At 42.0% G+C, this 15,807-nt stretch overlaps 1 protein-coding gene across 2 annotated transcripts in view; it reads left to right on the top strand.

Moving 5' to 3' along the window:
• The window catches only part of LOC144937966 (calcium-activated potassium channel subunit alpha-1-like), a 156,172-nt gene that overhangs the window by 13,170 nt on the left and 127,195 nt on the right, over positions 1-15,807 (top strand). For both annotated transcript variants that reach the window (XM_078865619.1, XM_078865620.1), the window contains exons 3-5: positions 2,046-2,107; positions 7,698-7,791; positions 12,455-12,566. In XM_078865619.1, coding sequence (XP_078721745.1) covers positions 2,046-2,107; positions 7,698-7,791; positions 12,455-12,566 — 268 coding nt within the window. The remainder of the gene's footprint in view (positions 1-2,045; positions 2,108-7,697; positions 7,792-12,454; positions 12,567-15,807) is intronic.

The raw sequence follows: 15,807 nt of genomic DNA, 5'->3' as shown, positions 1-15,807 counted from the left end.
AGATGAGTCATTTAATTTTTTCGGGACCGAAATAATTCTAAGGCGCAGGCTCAGTCCGTGTCACCCTGTGAAACGTGCTGCAATGTTCCCACGAAGCCCTCGGTGAATTCACACATTTATCACTCGGCCTTATTCTCCAAAGTAGCACATGGAGAGCCATGTGTTGCGCTGAATATAAACGGGCTGTCAGGCGAGGAACAGGTGCTGGCGCTGCGAGCGCGGGTTATTGTTCTGCTCCCGTAATTCATCGTTTAAGTTGCGGCCGCGCGCTACGTGGCCCGTGCGAGCGCGCGCGATTGCTGTGAATGCAACGCACCATCGACCGACAGCTCTGGCAGGTGGGGACCAAGATGTTTGCGTACAAAAATAACTAATTCGGTTTCGTTTGAACAAATACTTGACGGCGTATGTCAGGCTGGGTGGCTTCAACGATGCGTGTGTCTCCTGCATAAAATGGGGTGGTGCTCATCTCCATTGGCAGCTTTGAGCCACCGTTTCCTGCCAAGTGACTCTAGGGCGTGGGGTTTATGATTGCTACCCGTTCATAATTGATATGGGCAGCGCATATGTCAGTTGGGTCTCCTCAGCACTACTTTTACTCTTTAAATAGCTGGAGTGATTGTATGCTGGAGTCCAAAACGCCCGTTGGCCAGGATATGTGACTTTGAAATGTGATGCTTTCATGCACGATCTGTCTCCTTGGTTTGTTGAATTCAACAGTGTTGACCATTACAATGGGATGATTAGCCAAGTTGGGTGCAGCGAATCAGCACCTCTAACATGAGTGAAATCAGGTTCTCAAGTGGAATGGTCTTAGTCTGGTAACCAAAAATGCTAATTTGGATATCCACCTAAAGTGCACCCTCTAAGGTCTGATACATATTTTGGCAGACAGAAAAAGAGAACCCTCTCCCCCACACACACACAGATGAAGAGCTCTGCCTAGAGGTTGTGGTAAGACAAACCATTGAAGGATGTCGAGCTGAGACCATTGATGTCACTTCCAAGAAATGTTTTCAACATGGCTTGTCTCTGGTGTTAGTTCAAGAATTCTTCACTGCATTGCAATTTCATCATGCAAAAGAGATTTAATATTTGTGAACAATACGAATACCAAAACATCACAATCCAGACAGATATTGAAAGCATAGTGACAGTGTCCATAATAGGAAGGTGACTGTATGTATCACATTTCCCGATTCTTTATACAGTACAGTATATCTCTCGGTAGAAATTAATTAATGTTGACTGGGTATTTTGCACAAAATCCACGTGAAATATAATATTTCGCCCACTTAAAAAAATTAAGTTGGTGCAGTAGCAAGTTTCATCGAACGCCTTTTACATCAAATGTTAGCTGTCTGGGTCAATTCCTGTTTTGGATTAAGAGTCAAGTCAATGACTTCACGCTCGGTGCCTCAGTGCATGTTGCCTTCATGTTCAGCCAGCAGGGGAAATTCCACATTCTTATGGCTATAAGCTATTAATAATATATATCTACGAAACATCCCAATGCAGAACTAACCTCAGAAGGAATCTTGACACTCAATGCGACTTATACAATAATTCCATCCTTACCCATGTAGTATCGATAGTTCAATTTTAATGAGAAATTTTATTGGGGTACCATATGTTGTCTTGATGTGGTCTGGGACGGTTTTTGCTGTTGTTTTTCTGCCTTGCCCAAGCTTTGAAATTTATGTACGTATACAATTTAAACTGATATAATGAATACATTTAATTAATTAAATTTTCGTGGTTTTTTTTTACCTTTCCTACACATTACACTATCTTTTTTTGTATCGTTTGTTGTCCGTAACGTTCTGACCCAACTCTACTGGAGATCTGTGTAAATAAAAAAGAGCTTCATAGCTAATCGGATTTCTCCAGGATAAATAAAGATAAATTCTGACTTTACCTTGATTAAATAACGGTTAAATACGGACGCTCTGTGAAGCGATGGTCTCTCAGTGCCCTGGCCCCTATGGGTTGAGAACGGGGCAATGGCTGATGCTGGCGACCTTGGTCTTGGTATCTGCCACCAGGTGTTCTTCGTGTTCCTGCTCAGCATCGGCACCCTCGTGATCTACTTCATCGACTCCTCCGAGTGAGTAACTCGCACGCATGCTAAGGCGGGGTCGGGGGGGCCCAAGCGGACCCACAGATAATTTTCTTTGCTTTGTCCTCATCTCAGCGTGAGCAAAATCAACTCGAAATAGAAGAGCACGAATCACCGAAATTGGGACAGTGAAACCCTCACCACCATCATTATCATCATCATAACTGTTATTATCCATCATAATGTAAGTGGCACCGTTATCAGTACTAATGTATGAACAGCAACAGCATTAGCATCATACAGGCCACTGGGTTAGTGGCTTGAATATTGAATCCCATTTGGTGCCCACAATAATCTTTTTTGGTGATGGCACATCAAATTATGAAAAATAAGAATAGGTTTTACTCTTTCTGGCAATAACACAGGTGTTAAGATGTTAAAAGACAAAATAGATACTTCCATCTTAATTTTAGAACTTTCATCAAAAATAGATACTTTTCAAGTCTGCATTAACCACACGTACTTGTGGCAAAACATGCAAACAAACGTGCTCTGATAATATTTTCATTGTCTTTGAAACTGATTGGTCTACACCCGAGACGGCCTTCTTTATGGCCTTGACTCACCAGTGTCAGACCAGCGAACACCAAAGTATGAACAGCAAATCGTTCTGAAATGGGAAATACTTGCCTTTTGTATAATTATCAGCTAGAGGATGAAATGTAAATTAACGTATTTTTATTGTATCTTACCAGGTAAGATTCACTGGGCTATATAGCTATTTTTTAGAAGTGACCTGGCCACAAATGATAGCTATACGAAGTGGTTTATCATGCGAAAATTTACAGCAGACAAATACTCAGAAAATATGTTGTTAAATGTGCAGGAAAAAAACGGAGGAGCCGGGTAGAGAGACACGCAAATTCGAAATATACAGGCGTCCTGTATACCAGACGAGGTAGTAAACAACTTGCCACCATGGCACTTCATGTTGTTGTGGTGTCTTGTAGGTATATACGTTGTGGCTTCATCTTTGCCATGATTGTAATAACACTTGATTGCTGTATATGTGTTCAGAAATTGTATATACTTTTGCCAGAATACAGTCATTTGGATGTCATATCGTGCTACTTGCAGTGCGGTTTCGGTTGTGGCACATGGTGAATATGCAATCACAGATATGGGGAAATTATTTTCATAATAATTAATGAAAACGAAACAACGGTCAAAAGAATACATTGTGAGTTAACTAAGTTGATACCCACGCTGGACGTTCCAGTTCATTATGATATAATTACAAAGACAAAGATCATCCGTGTAGCCTTAACAGACTGTCGGGGCAAGTGCTGTTAGCGAACACCTATGAAGGCCGGCACAGCACACGAGGGGGTGGGTGGCCAACGCCACACCTGGCCGCCTTTATCACCCCAGTGGTGATGTTTTACATGCCTCACCAGGTACTCATTTGAGGCTGAGTCGACTTAGGGGAGGCCCAGGACCAGTTCAGATAATCGTCACTGGTGTTGGCCGTGAGCGGGAATCGAACTCGGGATGCTGGGTTCGTAGTGCAGCGCGCTAAACGCTACACTACCGCTCCACACTAACCGCTATAATTACACACTTGGGCAGACATGCAGTGTTCTGGAGCATTTTAATTATCTTAAATTCACTTTTCAGTGAAATGTATTTGTAAATTAATCAGGATGTTTTATTCGCGGCCCCAAATTAGTACTTTTCATAAGGTGTATGGATTCAGTAAATCTCGCATAGATTGAATCTGTAATTAGGCGAATATTTTAATTAAGTTTCAGGCAGTAGCCTATAGCGTATGCATCTTGCCTGGCACATACTGTACCTGCTGTAATTTAGAGCCAGATATTTTAAAAAAATTCACTTTGATGGAATTGGCCAATAATGGGCAGTGACATTTCAATTGAACTGTGTGCACGATGTGATCTTCAAGCATTTTCCTCCTGATTATCTCGAAGGATGTGGATATGAACACGGTTACAGTGACCGACCCACGAAAGATTGTGACATTAAAACCCAGCGGAGGGTCAACTCGGCTTTTAAATCGATACAAATTTGATCAAATGAGTGCCACTTTGTGGGAAGTCAACAGTGGTCGGTCTGCCTTTGGAGAAAACGGGCCTCTACCGAAGGAATTAATTTCCCACCGGTGGCTGATGTCCGCCAAATGAAGACGAGTGCTTACCCGTGCTCGTTCTGAGCGGGGAAACTCTTTTTGTTTTGTCTTGACATTTAAATGAATTATAGCGTTGCCTCACAATAATAATAATACTACATCTCTTTGGACAGGTCGATATTGAATGTTCAATGCAACATAGAGACACCAGTGCAGAGTGAAAACAGCCGCCGTTTCGGATAGGCCGCCCATCCCTGCGGCAGGGCCTCACCGTGCACTTGCAACGACTGTGAGATCCCCCCTTTCATCGGTATCAAGGTCATGGAAACCAAGCGGTGCTATAATAGAAGCATTAACAGGTTTTCGCTTATCGGAGCGAGCGGTCCGATGGGTTTATGCACGTTTAATGAAAAGACACGCGCTTTGTCCGCCGCTGTCTTTGTGATGCTACGCCGTGGGTCCACCTCTGTGAAATGTAATCCCCGAAGCAAAGCGCGCCACCCGGGTTGTATCCGGATGTATCGGACAGGGCTTTCCGTCCTTAAGCACCAACCTCTTGACGGTCTATACAATGTACCGATTGTGCCGAAGGTTGGCTCGGTGACCGCTGTTAGACGTGACTGCGGGGTTTCCCGCACGGTCAGAGCATGCGCGCGCGTGCTCATCCTCCGCTTTGTAAGCGTAGCAGCGGCAAGGGGGCGCGGGATACGCGTACGCGTGTACGCCTGGCACCGTAGAGACACACACAGGGGCAGACCTGTATCGGACAGCTGCGCGGCTATTGCTAAATTGACACCCATCGTCACGTGGGATTTAATAGGGGGAAGTGGTGACGGCGTGTCGTTGGCATCGGTGCGATTTGTTCGTAATGCCCTCTGGAGTTGAATGTTGTGTCTGGCATGAGGAGGCACTGTGGTGTTTTGACATGTGAAGGTTAATCCGGCCTGGTGGTGAGCTGCACAACTGGAGCTGTGCATTTATTTGCCACTGCCCCCGATGGATGGATGGATGGAGAAGGAAAAAGAGGACGCAGGAGACAGGATGGGATGACAGTTTCTAGACGACACCATTGATTTTTTTTCTCAAACCTGTTTGATTATAAACATTAGCTTAGTGGCTCAACAGAAATAATTTCCAAATTGATTTAAAGTGAAGCCCAGCATTGATTGGAAGTCATTCCATAGGTAGTTAAATAGACGCACCGTTCCGTTGGGACAGGGCATGTCGATGAGACATTTCCGTATAGCGCGCCTCATGAGTGTTTCCATTGCCAAATTCACCTTTCCTAATTCACCCTTATTGGATGGATGAGTTGCTCAAAGTCAGTTGCTGAGTCGATGAGACCCGTGAAATTCCACGAGGGTGCATGTGGAGGGATAATTTAAAAGTCTGATTTATGATGTTTTCTCAGAGTGTTCTTGCTCATATCCGTTCAGTTTGATTATAAACATTAGCTTTGTTTTTAACTCATAGTCGGCGTTCCCTGGAGTCACAGGTAGCGCTCGGTAGTTTTCACCGTCTTTGTTATTGCATTGGTCCATAGATTTAAAGTTTGCATATCTCTGTCGCTCCCCGTGGCCGCGTGGATTTTTTTCTCCGCGTCCTCCGGTTTTTCCCTTCACTTTTAGAAACTTGTGTTCAGATCATTTCGATGAATAGGCTGCTGTAAATTTCCACATGAGTCACTTCGTTCAGCTATCATTTGTGGCCAGGTTTTTTCTGAAAAAAATACGCTAATAGCTCAGTAGGCTTTAGCTGGTAAGATAAAAAAGTGTTGTTTTATTTGTATATTTTTAAAAAGTGATTTGTTTACCTTTCCTATACTATAATCGTGTTTTTGTATTGTTTGTTGTTGTAACGTTCTGACCAGCCCCTACCTGGACATCTGTGCAAAATAGCTTTATAGCTCATTGGATTCCTCCAGCATAATACATATTCTGATTCTGACTCCATATACAGTACTGTGTTTATATTTGTATTTGTATTTCGATTTTTGAGCCAGCTGGCCCGAACTGGGCAAAGGGCATCATTCACTTTTCACTCAGCAAAACCGGGAATGCACAGACTTTAGATCCATAATAGAGTTTTTTTTATTTAGATCGCATAAATGTACATGTCGTTAAACCCGCCATTACCCGACACAGACAACTAGTAAGGGTTGTCACGTAAACAGAACATGCCAATTTGTTACTAGTACAGCACACCGGTGTGTTGGAGAGCCAAGCCACAACATTTACAATTGGAGTGCGACGTTTCGCCAGTAATTACACCTAGCATCATCAGGCGACAGCCAGAGTTGGTCGTGAAAGCCTGCGTGTTAAACTGACAGACTTTATATATTCACATATTTAAGAATGTACAATGAAACTAAATAAATAAATATATTTACAATAAACAAGAAAAATAGAGGTACAACAAATGATGAACTTTAAATCTTTTCTATGGGTCTCGTACTGTCTGGGACATACTGAGAGATAGACCAGTTCTGATAGGAAACAGGATATTTTGAATATGACAAATAGTCTAGTAATGACAAAAAAAAATAATATCATCATCATCATATATTCGAATGATCACAGTATTGTCATATTGTGAAATTCATGACAATGTTACTCGAAATTATTCTAATTTCGTAAATAATTAAAGCATAATTGCTTGTTTTCATCACATTAATCATAATTGATATCATCGGAATACTCATAACCTGTGTTTGTAATTGTCTTGGGTCATCCATGTGTGCTCGCTCGGTATTACTGCTGTCAATACTCTATCGTGATTTATCAGGCTATTAAATAACAATTATCAGGCTTTTAAAGAACAATTATGCTGTCATTACCAAGTACATTGAAGGCACTTGTTTATTTATTTACTAGTGTTACATTACACTCCACCACACAGAGTACTATCACGCTTGCTGATTAATCAAGCTTGTTCTTTTTCCCTCCTGTTCTCTCCGTGTTATCATCTGGACATCGCGACTATTTAGCCCTACCAGGTGCGTATGTTGTCGAGGTATCTCTTTCTCTCAACACTTTGGAAATAAAGAATGCAACACCTTCATTAATACCACTGTGGCTTTAAAAGGAAAAAAAAACATACAATAGGCGACGTTTCTAGTTCCGGTCATTTTTTATCGTTGTCGTGTATTTGTATTTATTTAATTGTGCCGTGAAAAAACAGCCATTGCCTGAAGCGTTGCCTCCTATACATTTGTCCCTTTAAAAGCCATGCAGTGGGGTATTTTTTAATTGACAAATGTGTGTGTATGTTTGTTAATTGCATTTGTTCCATCACTGCCAAACGCAGCAGCATCACCAAATAATGTGTTTAGTTTCTTCAATGTAAAGAGACTCCTTTGATTGCAGTTGTAGGGGGGTGGGATTACGGTTGGGTTGAAGCGAGCTGTGATTCACTGAAATCAAATTTCTCCCGATCGGTGGACACATTGTCACGGTGCGTGCGCCTCTGCTGTGCTGTGCGTGCCCTTCTCAGCCCCATCGAGTTGTGCCAGTATTTCAACACGAACATCGCGCTGCAGATCGACATGGGCCTCAACGTGTTCTTCCTCCTCTACTTCGGGCTGCGGGTGAGGAGATCGCCTCGTTCTCGCGTTGTCCAGGCGTTACTGCGTGCGCCGATTGATAGCAACGCTGGCAACTGCGGCAATGCCACCTGTCTCAAAAGCCAAACGGTTATCGGTTCAAATCCCAGTTTCTGAGCTCTCGAATTCAGGAATGATGATTGGTATTTCAAGAATATCAACTTGTAATGCGCCGCACAGTAATGACTCTGAGGCGCCAAGAACCACAGACAAGCGGGATGACAGCAGCCATCCTGCTTGTCAATAATGACTCAAGCTCTGCAGTCCTCAATATTTTAAGGTGTCATTGGCCAATTAATGAGTGTTTATACATGTGGGAAGAAACCAGGGCACCTGGAGAAAACCCATGCATGCGAGGGGGCAACTCTATCCCATGCAGAAGGGACGGATGATATTAGTCCGCATTTTGCTGTACCTTCATTCTGAATCATAATTGGTTTATTTTGGGTTAGGTCATCGTGCGAAAGTGTGCATCGTAAACCTGACACAGCCAACGCATAAACGCGTCGCTTGAATCAAACGTGCGAAATGTATTACTGCTTCAGCAGGACTACCGGTGTTGTTGTCATTGTAGCGGAGGAATCTCTTAAATGGCTGCCAACATTCGCTGTAGGTTACATTCAGCATCATCAGGTTAATAGGAGCTCAGGTCTAGCGGCGGTGAGTTTCACAACGTTTGTGTGATCCACCAACCCTCGCCTCCACAGTGCTGGATCACAGCCATGCACCACCACCGCCTGGCGACAGCGATCTTCGTTGCGTGGGATTTTTTGCGATTGGTGCTCACTAGAGGCAAACGGTTCGTGAGCCTTACATTTGTAACGACTCCGACGAGAAAGTAATGAGTAGGACCACTTTTATTGAAAGACTTCCACAATAAGGGACCCCGAGGCTTCGTTCTCGTCTTCCGTGCTTGTATCGTCCTCCGAGGATCCCCAATCCTCGTGCTGTCCCCTTACAGATCACTCAACTGCCTTTCTCGAACCTTCATGTCCTTGCTTTTTACCTTTAGCCAATCCCTGTCCATTCCCTTTAACGGATCCTTTCTGTTTTCCAATGTTCTCGTTCAACCCTTATTCCTCCAATCCCTTTAAAAGTCTGCCTCCTGACCAATCACTGTAGAGGCCTCTTTCTTCCAATCGGAGACCTTTGTTTATTTTTAAATAGCCTTTAGGCTGTATATGGCTTGGGGTAACTTTTCGGTCATTACTCAACCCTCGACAGCTCTGCAGTCGAGGGTTGAGTGGATATGATTGGTGTCTTTGTGGGAAGTTGACAATGGCTTCATAGAAATTTGGAATACTCACTTCTTGTTCAAGAATGCCTATGCAGATGAGCGTAATGGAGTACTTGTGTTGAGATTAGTGATCACCACGGTGCCACTGTTCTTAAATTCTGATCACCATCTCGTCAAAAAAATAATTTCTTAGCGCATTGCATGAAAAGAATGCCAAGGGTTTTCACTCTTCCTACACTGCTCAGGGCTTCCCAAACCCAGATTGGACCACTCATTGCAGGATTCGAATTAATGTGTAGTAAGTTTATCATTACGTAAAAAAAAACCTAAAAAATGTCTAGCCATTCTCAATCAACCAATGGATAATAATAATAAACTCGGTCTTCTATAGAACAATTCTTACAAGGCCTCAAAGCGTTTTGCATGAAGCTTAAGTTACTGAAAAAGCCTGTGTGTAAAAACAGGTGAGTTTTAAGACGCGATTTAGAAAAAGTGTAACAGACTCAGATTCCCTAATGGACCGAGAAAGGGAATTCCAGAATCGCAGAGCCTGGCTGTAAAAAGCTCCGTCTTCTCCCATAGAACAACAACGTCTGGTCTGACTCCATATACATCAGCAGATCTAAGTTTACGCAGTGGAATATACAACTTAAGTAAATCGGTCAGATATTTCGGAGCCAGCTCGTCAAAGGCTTTAAACGTGAGAAGAAGAATCGTAAAGTCGATTCTGTACTTTATAGGGAGCCAGTGCAGGGAGGAAAGAATAGGAGTGATATGATCACATGATTTAGATCTTTCTGAAAACCCAGGCAGCTGAGTTTTTAATATATCTTGTAGTCTATTTAAAACACTTTTAGAAACGCCAGGAAGCAAGGCATTGCAGTTATCCAACCTTGATTCAATAAAGGCATGCACCAGCCTCTCAACATCAGGGAAGGGACAGCATGGGGGTCTAAGTTGAGATATCTTGCATAAATAGAAAAACGAGATTTTGGTAATATTATGTACAGTACGTGGGCCTTACATGTCAACCTGGGGTCCAGGATAACACCCACATTTCTGACCTCACAGGAAGACTGAATTACTGTCCCTTCTTTAACCGTACTAAAACCATCTAATTTACGCATTTGATGAAGGTCTCCCCACGTCATGTTTGGTCGAAGGATATACATTTTTTACGATACTTCACGACAAAAACCAGTGTGGATTGAATAATGGAGGGAGGACAGGAACTTTTTCAGATATGTACAGTGAGGGAAAAAAGTATTTGATCCCCTGCTGATTTTATACGTTTGCCTACTGACAAAGAAATGATCAGTCTATAATTTTAATGGTAGGTTTATTTGAAAAGTGAGAGACAGAATAACAACAAAGAAATCCAGAAAAACGCATGTCAAAAATGTTCTAAATTGATTTGCATTTTAATGAGGGAAATAAGTATTTGACCCCTCTGCAAAACATGACTTAGTACTTGGTGGCAAAACCCTTGTTGGCAATCACAAAGGTCAGACGTTTCTTGTAGTTGGCCACCAGGTTTGCACACATCTCAGGAGGGATTTTGTCCCACTCCTCTTTGCAGATCTTCTCCAAGTCATTAAGGTTTCGAAGCTGACGTTTGGCAACTCGAACCTTCAGCTCCCTCCACACATTTTCTATGGGATTAAGGTCTGGAGACTGGCTAGGCCACTCCAGGACCTTAATGTGCTTCTTCTTGAGCCACTCCTTTGTTGCCTTGGCCGTGTGTTTTGGGTCATTGTCATGCTGGAATACCCATCCATGACCCATTTTCAATGCCCTAGCTGAGGGAAGGAGGTTCTCACCCAAGATTTGACGGTACATGGCCCCATCCATCGTCCCTTTGATGCGGTGAAGTTGTCCTGTCCCCTTAGCAGAAAAACACCCCCAAAGCATAATGTTTCCACCTCCATGTTTGACGGTGGGGATGGTGCTCTTGGGGTCATAGGCAGCATTCCTCCTCCTCCAAAGACGGCGAGTTGAGTTGATGCCAAAGAGCTCCATTTTGGTCTCATCTGACCACAACACTTTCACCCAGTTGTCCTCTGAATCATTCAGATGTTCATTGGCAAACTTCAGACGGGCATGTATATGTGCTTTCTTGAGCAGGGGGACCTTGCGGGTGCTGCAGGATTTCAGTCGTTCACAGCGTAGTGTGTTACCAACTGTTTTCTTGGTGACTATGGTCCCAGCTGCCTTGAGATCATTGACAATATCCTCCCGTGTAGTTCTGGGCTGATTCCTCAACGTTCTCATGATCATTGCAACTCCACGAGGTGAGATCTTGCATGGAGCCCCAGGCCGAGGGAGATTGACAGTTCTTTTGTGTTTCTTCCATTTGCAAATAATCGCACCAACTGTTGTCACCTTCTCACCAAGCTGCTTGGCGATGGTCTTGTAGCCCATTCCAGCCTTGTGTAGGTCTACAATCTTGTCCCTGACATCCTTGGAGAGCTCTTTGGTCTTGGCCATGGTGGAGAGTTTGGAATCTGATTGATTGATTGCTTCTGTGAACAGGTGTCTTTTATACAGATAACAAGCTGAGATTAGGAGCACTCCCTTTAAGAGTGTGCTCCTAATCTCAGCTCATTACCTGTATAAAAGACACCTGGGAGCCATAAATCTTTCTGATTGAGAGGGGGTCAAATACTTATTTCCCTCATTAAAATGCATATCAATTTATAACATTTTTGACATGCGTTTTTCTGGATTGTTTTGTTGTTATTCTGTCTCTCACTGTTCAAATAAACCTACCATTAAAATTATAGACTGATCATTTCTTTGTCAGTGGGCAAACGTACAAAATCAGCAGGGGATAAAATACTTTTTTCCCTCACTGTAACTCATGCTAATCTTAATGTAAAACTAATTATTATTTTAGCTCATAAATATTTTTGTCAGCAAATTTAAAATAAAAATGAAATAAAATTAACAATGATTGTAATAGATATTTTCTGTTGTTATATTAAACGAACTGCAGTGAACCTGGTACTTCTCCCACAACATTTTAACAGATCATTTGTGTAAGTGTTCGTGATGAATCCAGGCCGAGGGCGGCATTGGCCATCGCTCCATCGTGGCGGACGATAGTTAAAACTGAAAATGGCTAAATTGAGACAGAATAACAATTTTAACGTGGCATTAAATCAGTCACATCCTGCGTGTATGACAAATAGACGGCACAGACTACAGCACTAATAACGCCTCTGCCTCAAATGTATTTGTGCTTAATTGCTGTTCAGTGATCGTCTGCTTAATACGATTTTTGCACTGTGCCACCTAGATACAAAAAAAAGAGTAGCCACATCACGCAAACAGGACAGACGTTATTCAACGTTCCGCCTATTGCAGGGGCTGTGCTCATTAGTTTTTTGTGCTCTCTTTGTTTGTGGGCAGTTCATCGCAGCAAACGACAAGCTGTGGTTCTGGCTGGAGGTAAACTCCATTGTGGACTTCTTCACGGTGCCCCCAGTGTTCGTGTCTGTCTACCTCAACCGCGGCTGGCTGGGTGAGTCCCAACGCGTCCCCTGCACCCTGAAGAAGCCTTGTGGCTTCACCCTGAAGCCTTGTGGCCCTGAAGCCATGTGTGTTGGTTTGTGTGCACAGGGTGCCTGTATGCATTACTTACTCCTCTTCGCTCCCTGTGGAGCATAAGGCCTCAACAAGCCCACGCCATGGGGGACGGTTTTTAGCAGCTGCCTGTATGTATGTTGAACTCCTTTCACACCGTACATAGCCAACTGTGCTAATAATTGGAGGTGCTGCGAAGGACAACAAACTCAACACAAAAACCAGTTCTAAAGAAATGAGTTTTCTATGTATATATTAGGCAGTACAGCAAGTCGTTTTATGAACAAGAGTGTCCGTGTAACTTTGAGAATTAATTTAATTATTATCATTTTCAATACTGAGTTTTATTCTGTCCTTACTGTCACTTTTCTCCTGACTATGCAAAAATAAAATAATTCAAACATTGCAAAATGGGACCTATCCTGGAAGAGATTTTTTCAGAATTGTATTAATATTGTCATCCAGTACATATTGTTCACAATAGTGATAATAATTGTACTCTTACCTCAGGTTATTTTGGCATCGTAATACATTTTATTAATTGGACTTTCCGTTGCTGTCATCGATTGTTTGCTAGTGTAAAAGTCAGGCCTCAATGCAAGGTGATGAAAATGACAGCCACAGTCTGAGTGGTTGTGTACTTAAATTACTGACAACTTAAAGATGCACGCGACAAAGGCTGTAGAGATTAAAATTGACGATAAAATCGTTTCTGGTCACAAACAATAACATGATGCCCGTGTGTATTCTCGCATAAATAGGTCTTTATATTGTAAGCTGTAGCTGCTGCCAGCATATTTGATGTTTGGCAGTAATCTGTAGATTAAAAAAAAAGTCATTTGAGAAAATTCGCTCACGAGTCAAATTTGTGAGTTATTGATAAGTAGTTTTGTATTTTTATCTGTGTGTACTGTATTGTAAATCAATTATGTATACATTTGTTTAGTATACATTTCGATAACGACTCAGTATGTTGTGAGGGTCTTCTCTACTCCCACCGACCAACCACAGCAGCATTTCAATCTCAAACCACCCTTCTGTAAAACTTGTTAAAATAAGTTTCACTCCAGAAAATGTCTGGCCACACATGCCCACTGGGGAACAGTAAAAGAACCATGATTCATCCTTTGTTGTATTTTTCCCATTATAAAGTGTGATGTTGTTCATAAAACACCCGACAGGCTCATGAGAATGTGAATTATTGTTAGCCAAGGCAATGTCCACTGTGAATAGGCCTCATTATTGCTGTGAAGACGGCTCTATTAGAGGTCTGAGTTCTTTGTTGCAGGAGGCATTTATCAGGAGTGGTGTGGCGAATAGATGACAATGTATCAAGCAAGTTGCACTTATAGCTTTTTTAGGATTAGCACATTGTGTGTGTGTGGGTTTTCTCTGGATGCAGTATTTCACTTACCCACTTATCTTGCTTTGACACCTGAATTATATTCTACCCTCACTGATTACAATGCGTTCACTGCAATACTGGGTGTTAAATTTATCCTGAGAAATCTTTTGTACAAGGACTGAAAAGGGTGTTACAATATTAATATTGGGACACGGAGGGCACAGCTTATATGTCTAAACCACAGACTTGGATGTGGGGTCGGTGAATCTTAAAGGGGTAATATGTATGTGTGTGTTGAACTTCTTTCGCACCGTACATAGCCAACTGCTAATTGGAGGTGCGGGGAAATAACAACAAATTAAACAAAAAGCAGTTCTAAAGAAATGAGTTTTCAATCTAGATTTTAAAAATGCATATGTCCACTGGCTTCCTTAGATATCAGAAGGAAGTGTGTTCCAGATGGCCACAGAAGTGCACCTGAAAGTGCTCTTTTGTTGTTCGACGGTTAACGAAAAACCACTGCCAGGATGACGGGAAGTGCTTGGTGGTTCCTGCTCCTTGACGAGGTCAGCAAGGTGTTGTGGTTCATTTGTAGCAAGTACTTTGTGTGATGAGTGCGACCTTATAATGTATTGGTTCGGCAAACTGGAAGCCAATGCAGCTCAGCGAGCAATGGACGGACATGGTCGAATTTTGCAGTACCTGTCACGTCACGTGCCAGAGAATGTTGTACCCTGAATCACCAGTTTTAAATCACGATGTGCGTTGGCCACCTCCTGGAAAATGAGCTGTCTATTGGGGCAATAGAGGAAGTATGTTTCGGCTGTCTATTTGCTGTTTTTGAGTCTACAGTAATACCTCGATATGTGAATATTGGGCATACGAAGTTTCAGTAGAAGAACGTTGGATTCATCACAATTATTTTAATGGTAAAAATAAAATAAGCAAATGCTGAAATCACAAAATAAATAATAAACCGTCCGACCTCCGGTACTCAATAAATACGAATAAAATTGTGTTTCTTCACTGTTTCCTTTATTTATGTCCGTTTTTTTCTCTTTTAATACTGTACAGTATAAAATATATTGTCATTTTCAAGATAAAGTGTCTTTGTTTACAATGTGAATAGTATGATATAGCAAGTTACGAAGGCTGGAAATGTATCTTCATAGCATTAATGTTATAAGTTATTCAGTATGCCAGGCCACAAACCAACGAGTTGAAATAAATTTGGGGGGAAAAAACCCCAATAAAAAGCCCCATAATGTGATGAAGTTTTTTTTCTGGGCAGTAATTGGTGATTGGTCTGAGGCCATTCAGAGCTCCCCAGCCTTCTCAAAAACGTTGTTTTACGCAACACTTCGTTTATCTAGTTCAGAAAGAGATATGTGTTAAATGTTACACGTGTAAACCTGCAAAGAAATAACAAATAACAATCTACTCTACTGGCATTTTTTTTTATCATAGCTGTAAAACAACAACGTACTGGGACCGTGACAAATTTATGAATGTGATTGGTAGTGACTGAAGAAAGATGATATCAGAATCAGAATATTTATATATACTGGAGGAATCCGATTAGCGATAAAGCTCTTTTTCACAGATGCCCAGTAGGGGCACGGGGTAAGAATATTATAACAACAAACAATACAACTCGATGTGAGTGCAAAGTGCAGGAAAGGCAAAAAAATTACCCAAAATACATACAGAATAAAACTAAACCATCCCCATCCTACCCGGCAAATCCCATTGAGGTATAATAGGTTAGGATATCCCAAATACATTCGTGATTGTCGTAATTACCCAGTGTTTTTATTTGTTTGTTATCGAAAAC

The sequence above is a fragment of the Lampetra fluviatilis genome, chromosome 20, assembly GCF_964198595.1.
Source record: "Lampetra fluviatilis chromosome 20, kcLamFluv1.1, whole genome shotgun sequence".
NCBI lineage: Eukaryota > Metazoa > Chordata > Hyperoartia > Petromyzontiformes > Petromyzontidae > Lampetra > Lampetra fluviatilis.
This window is presented reverse-complemented; position numbering and strand designations above follow the sequence as displayed.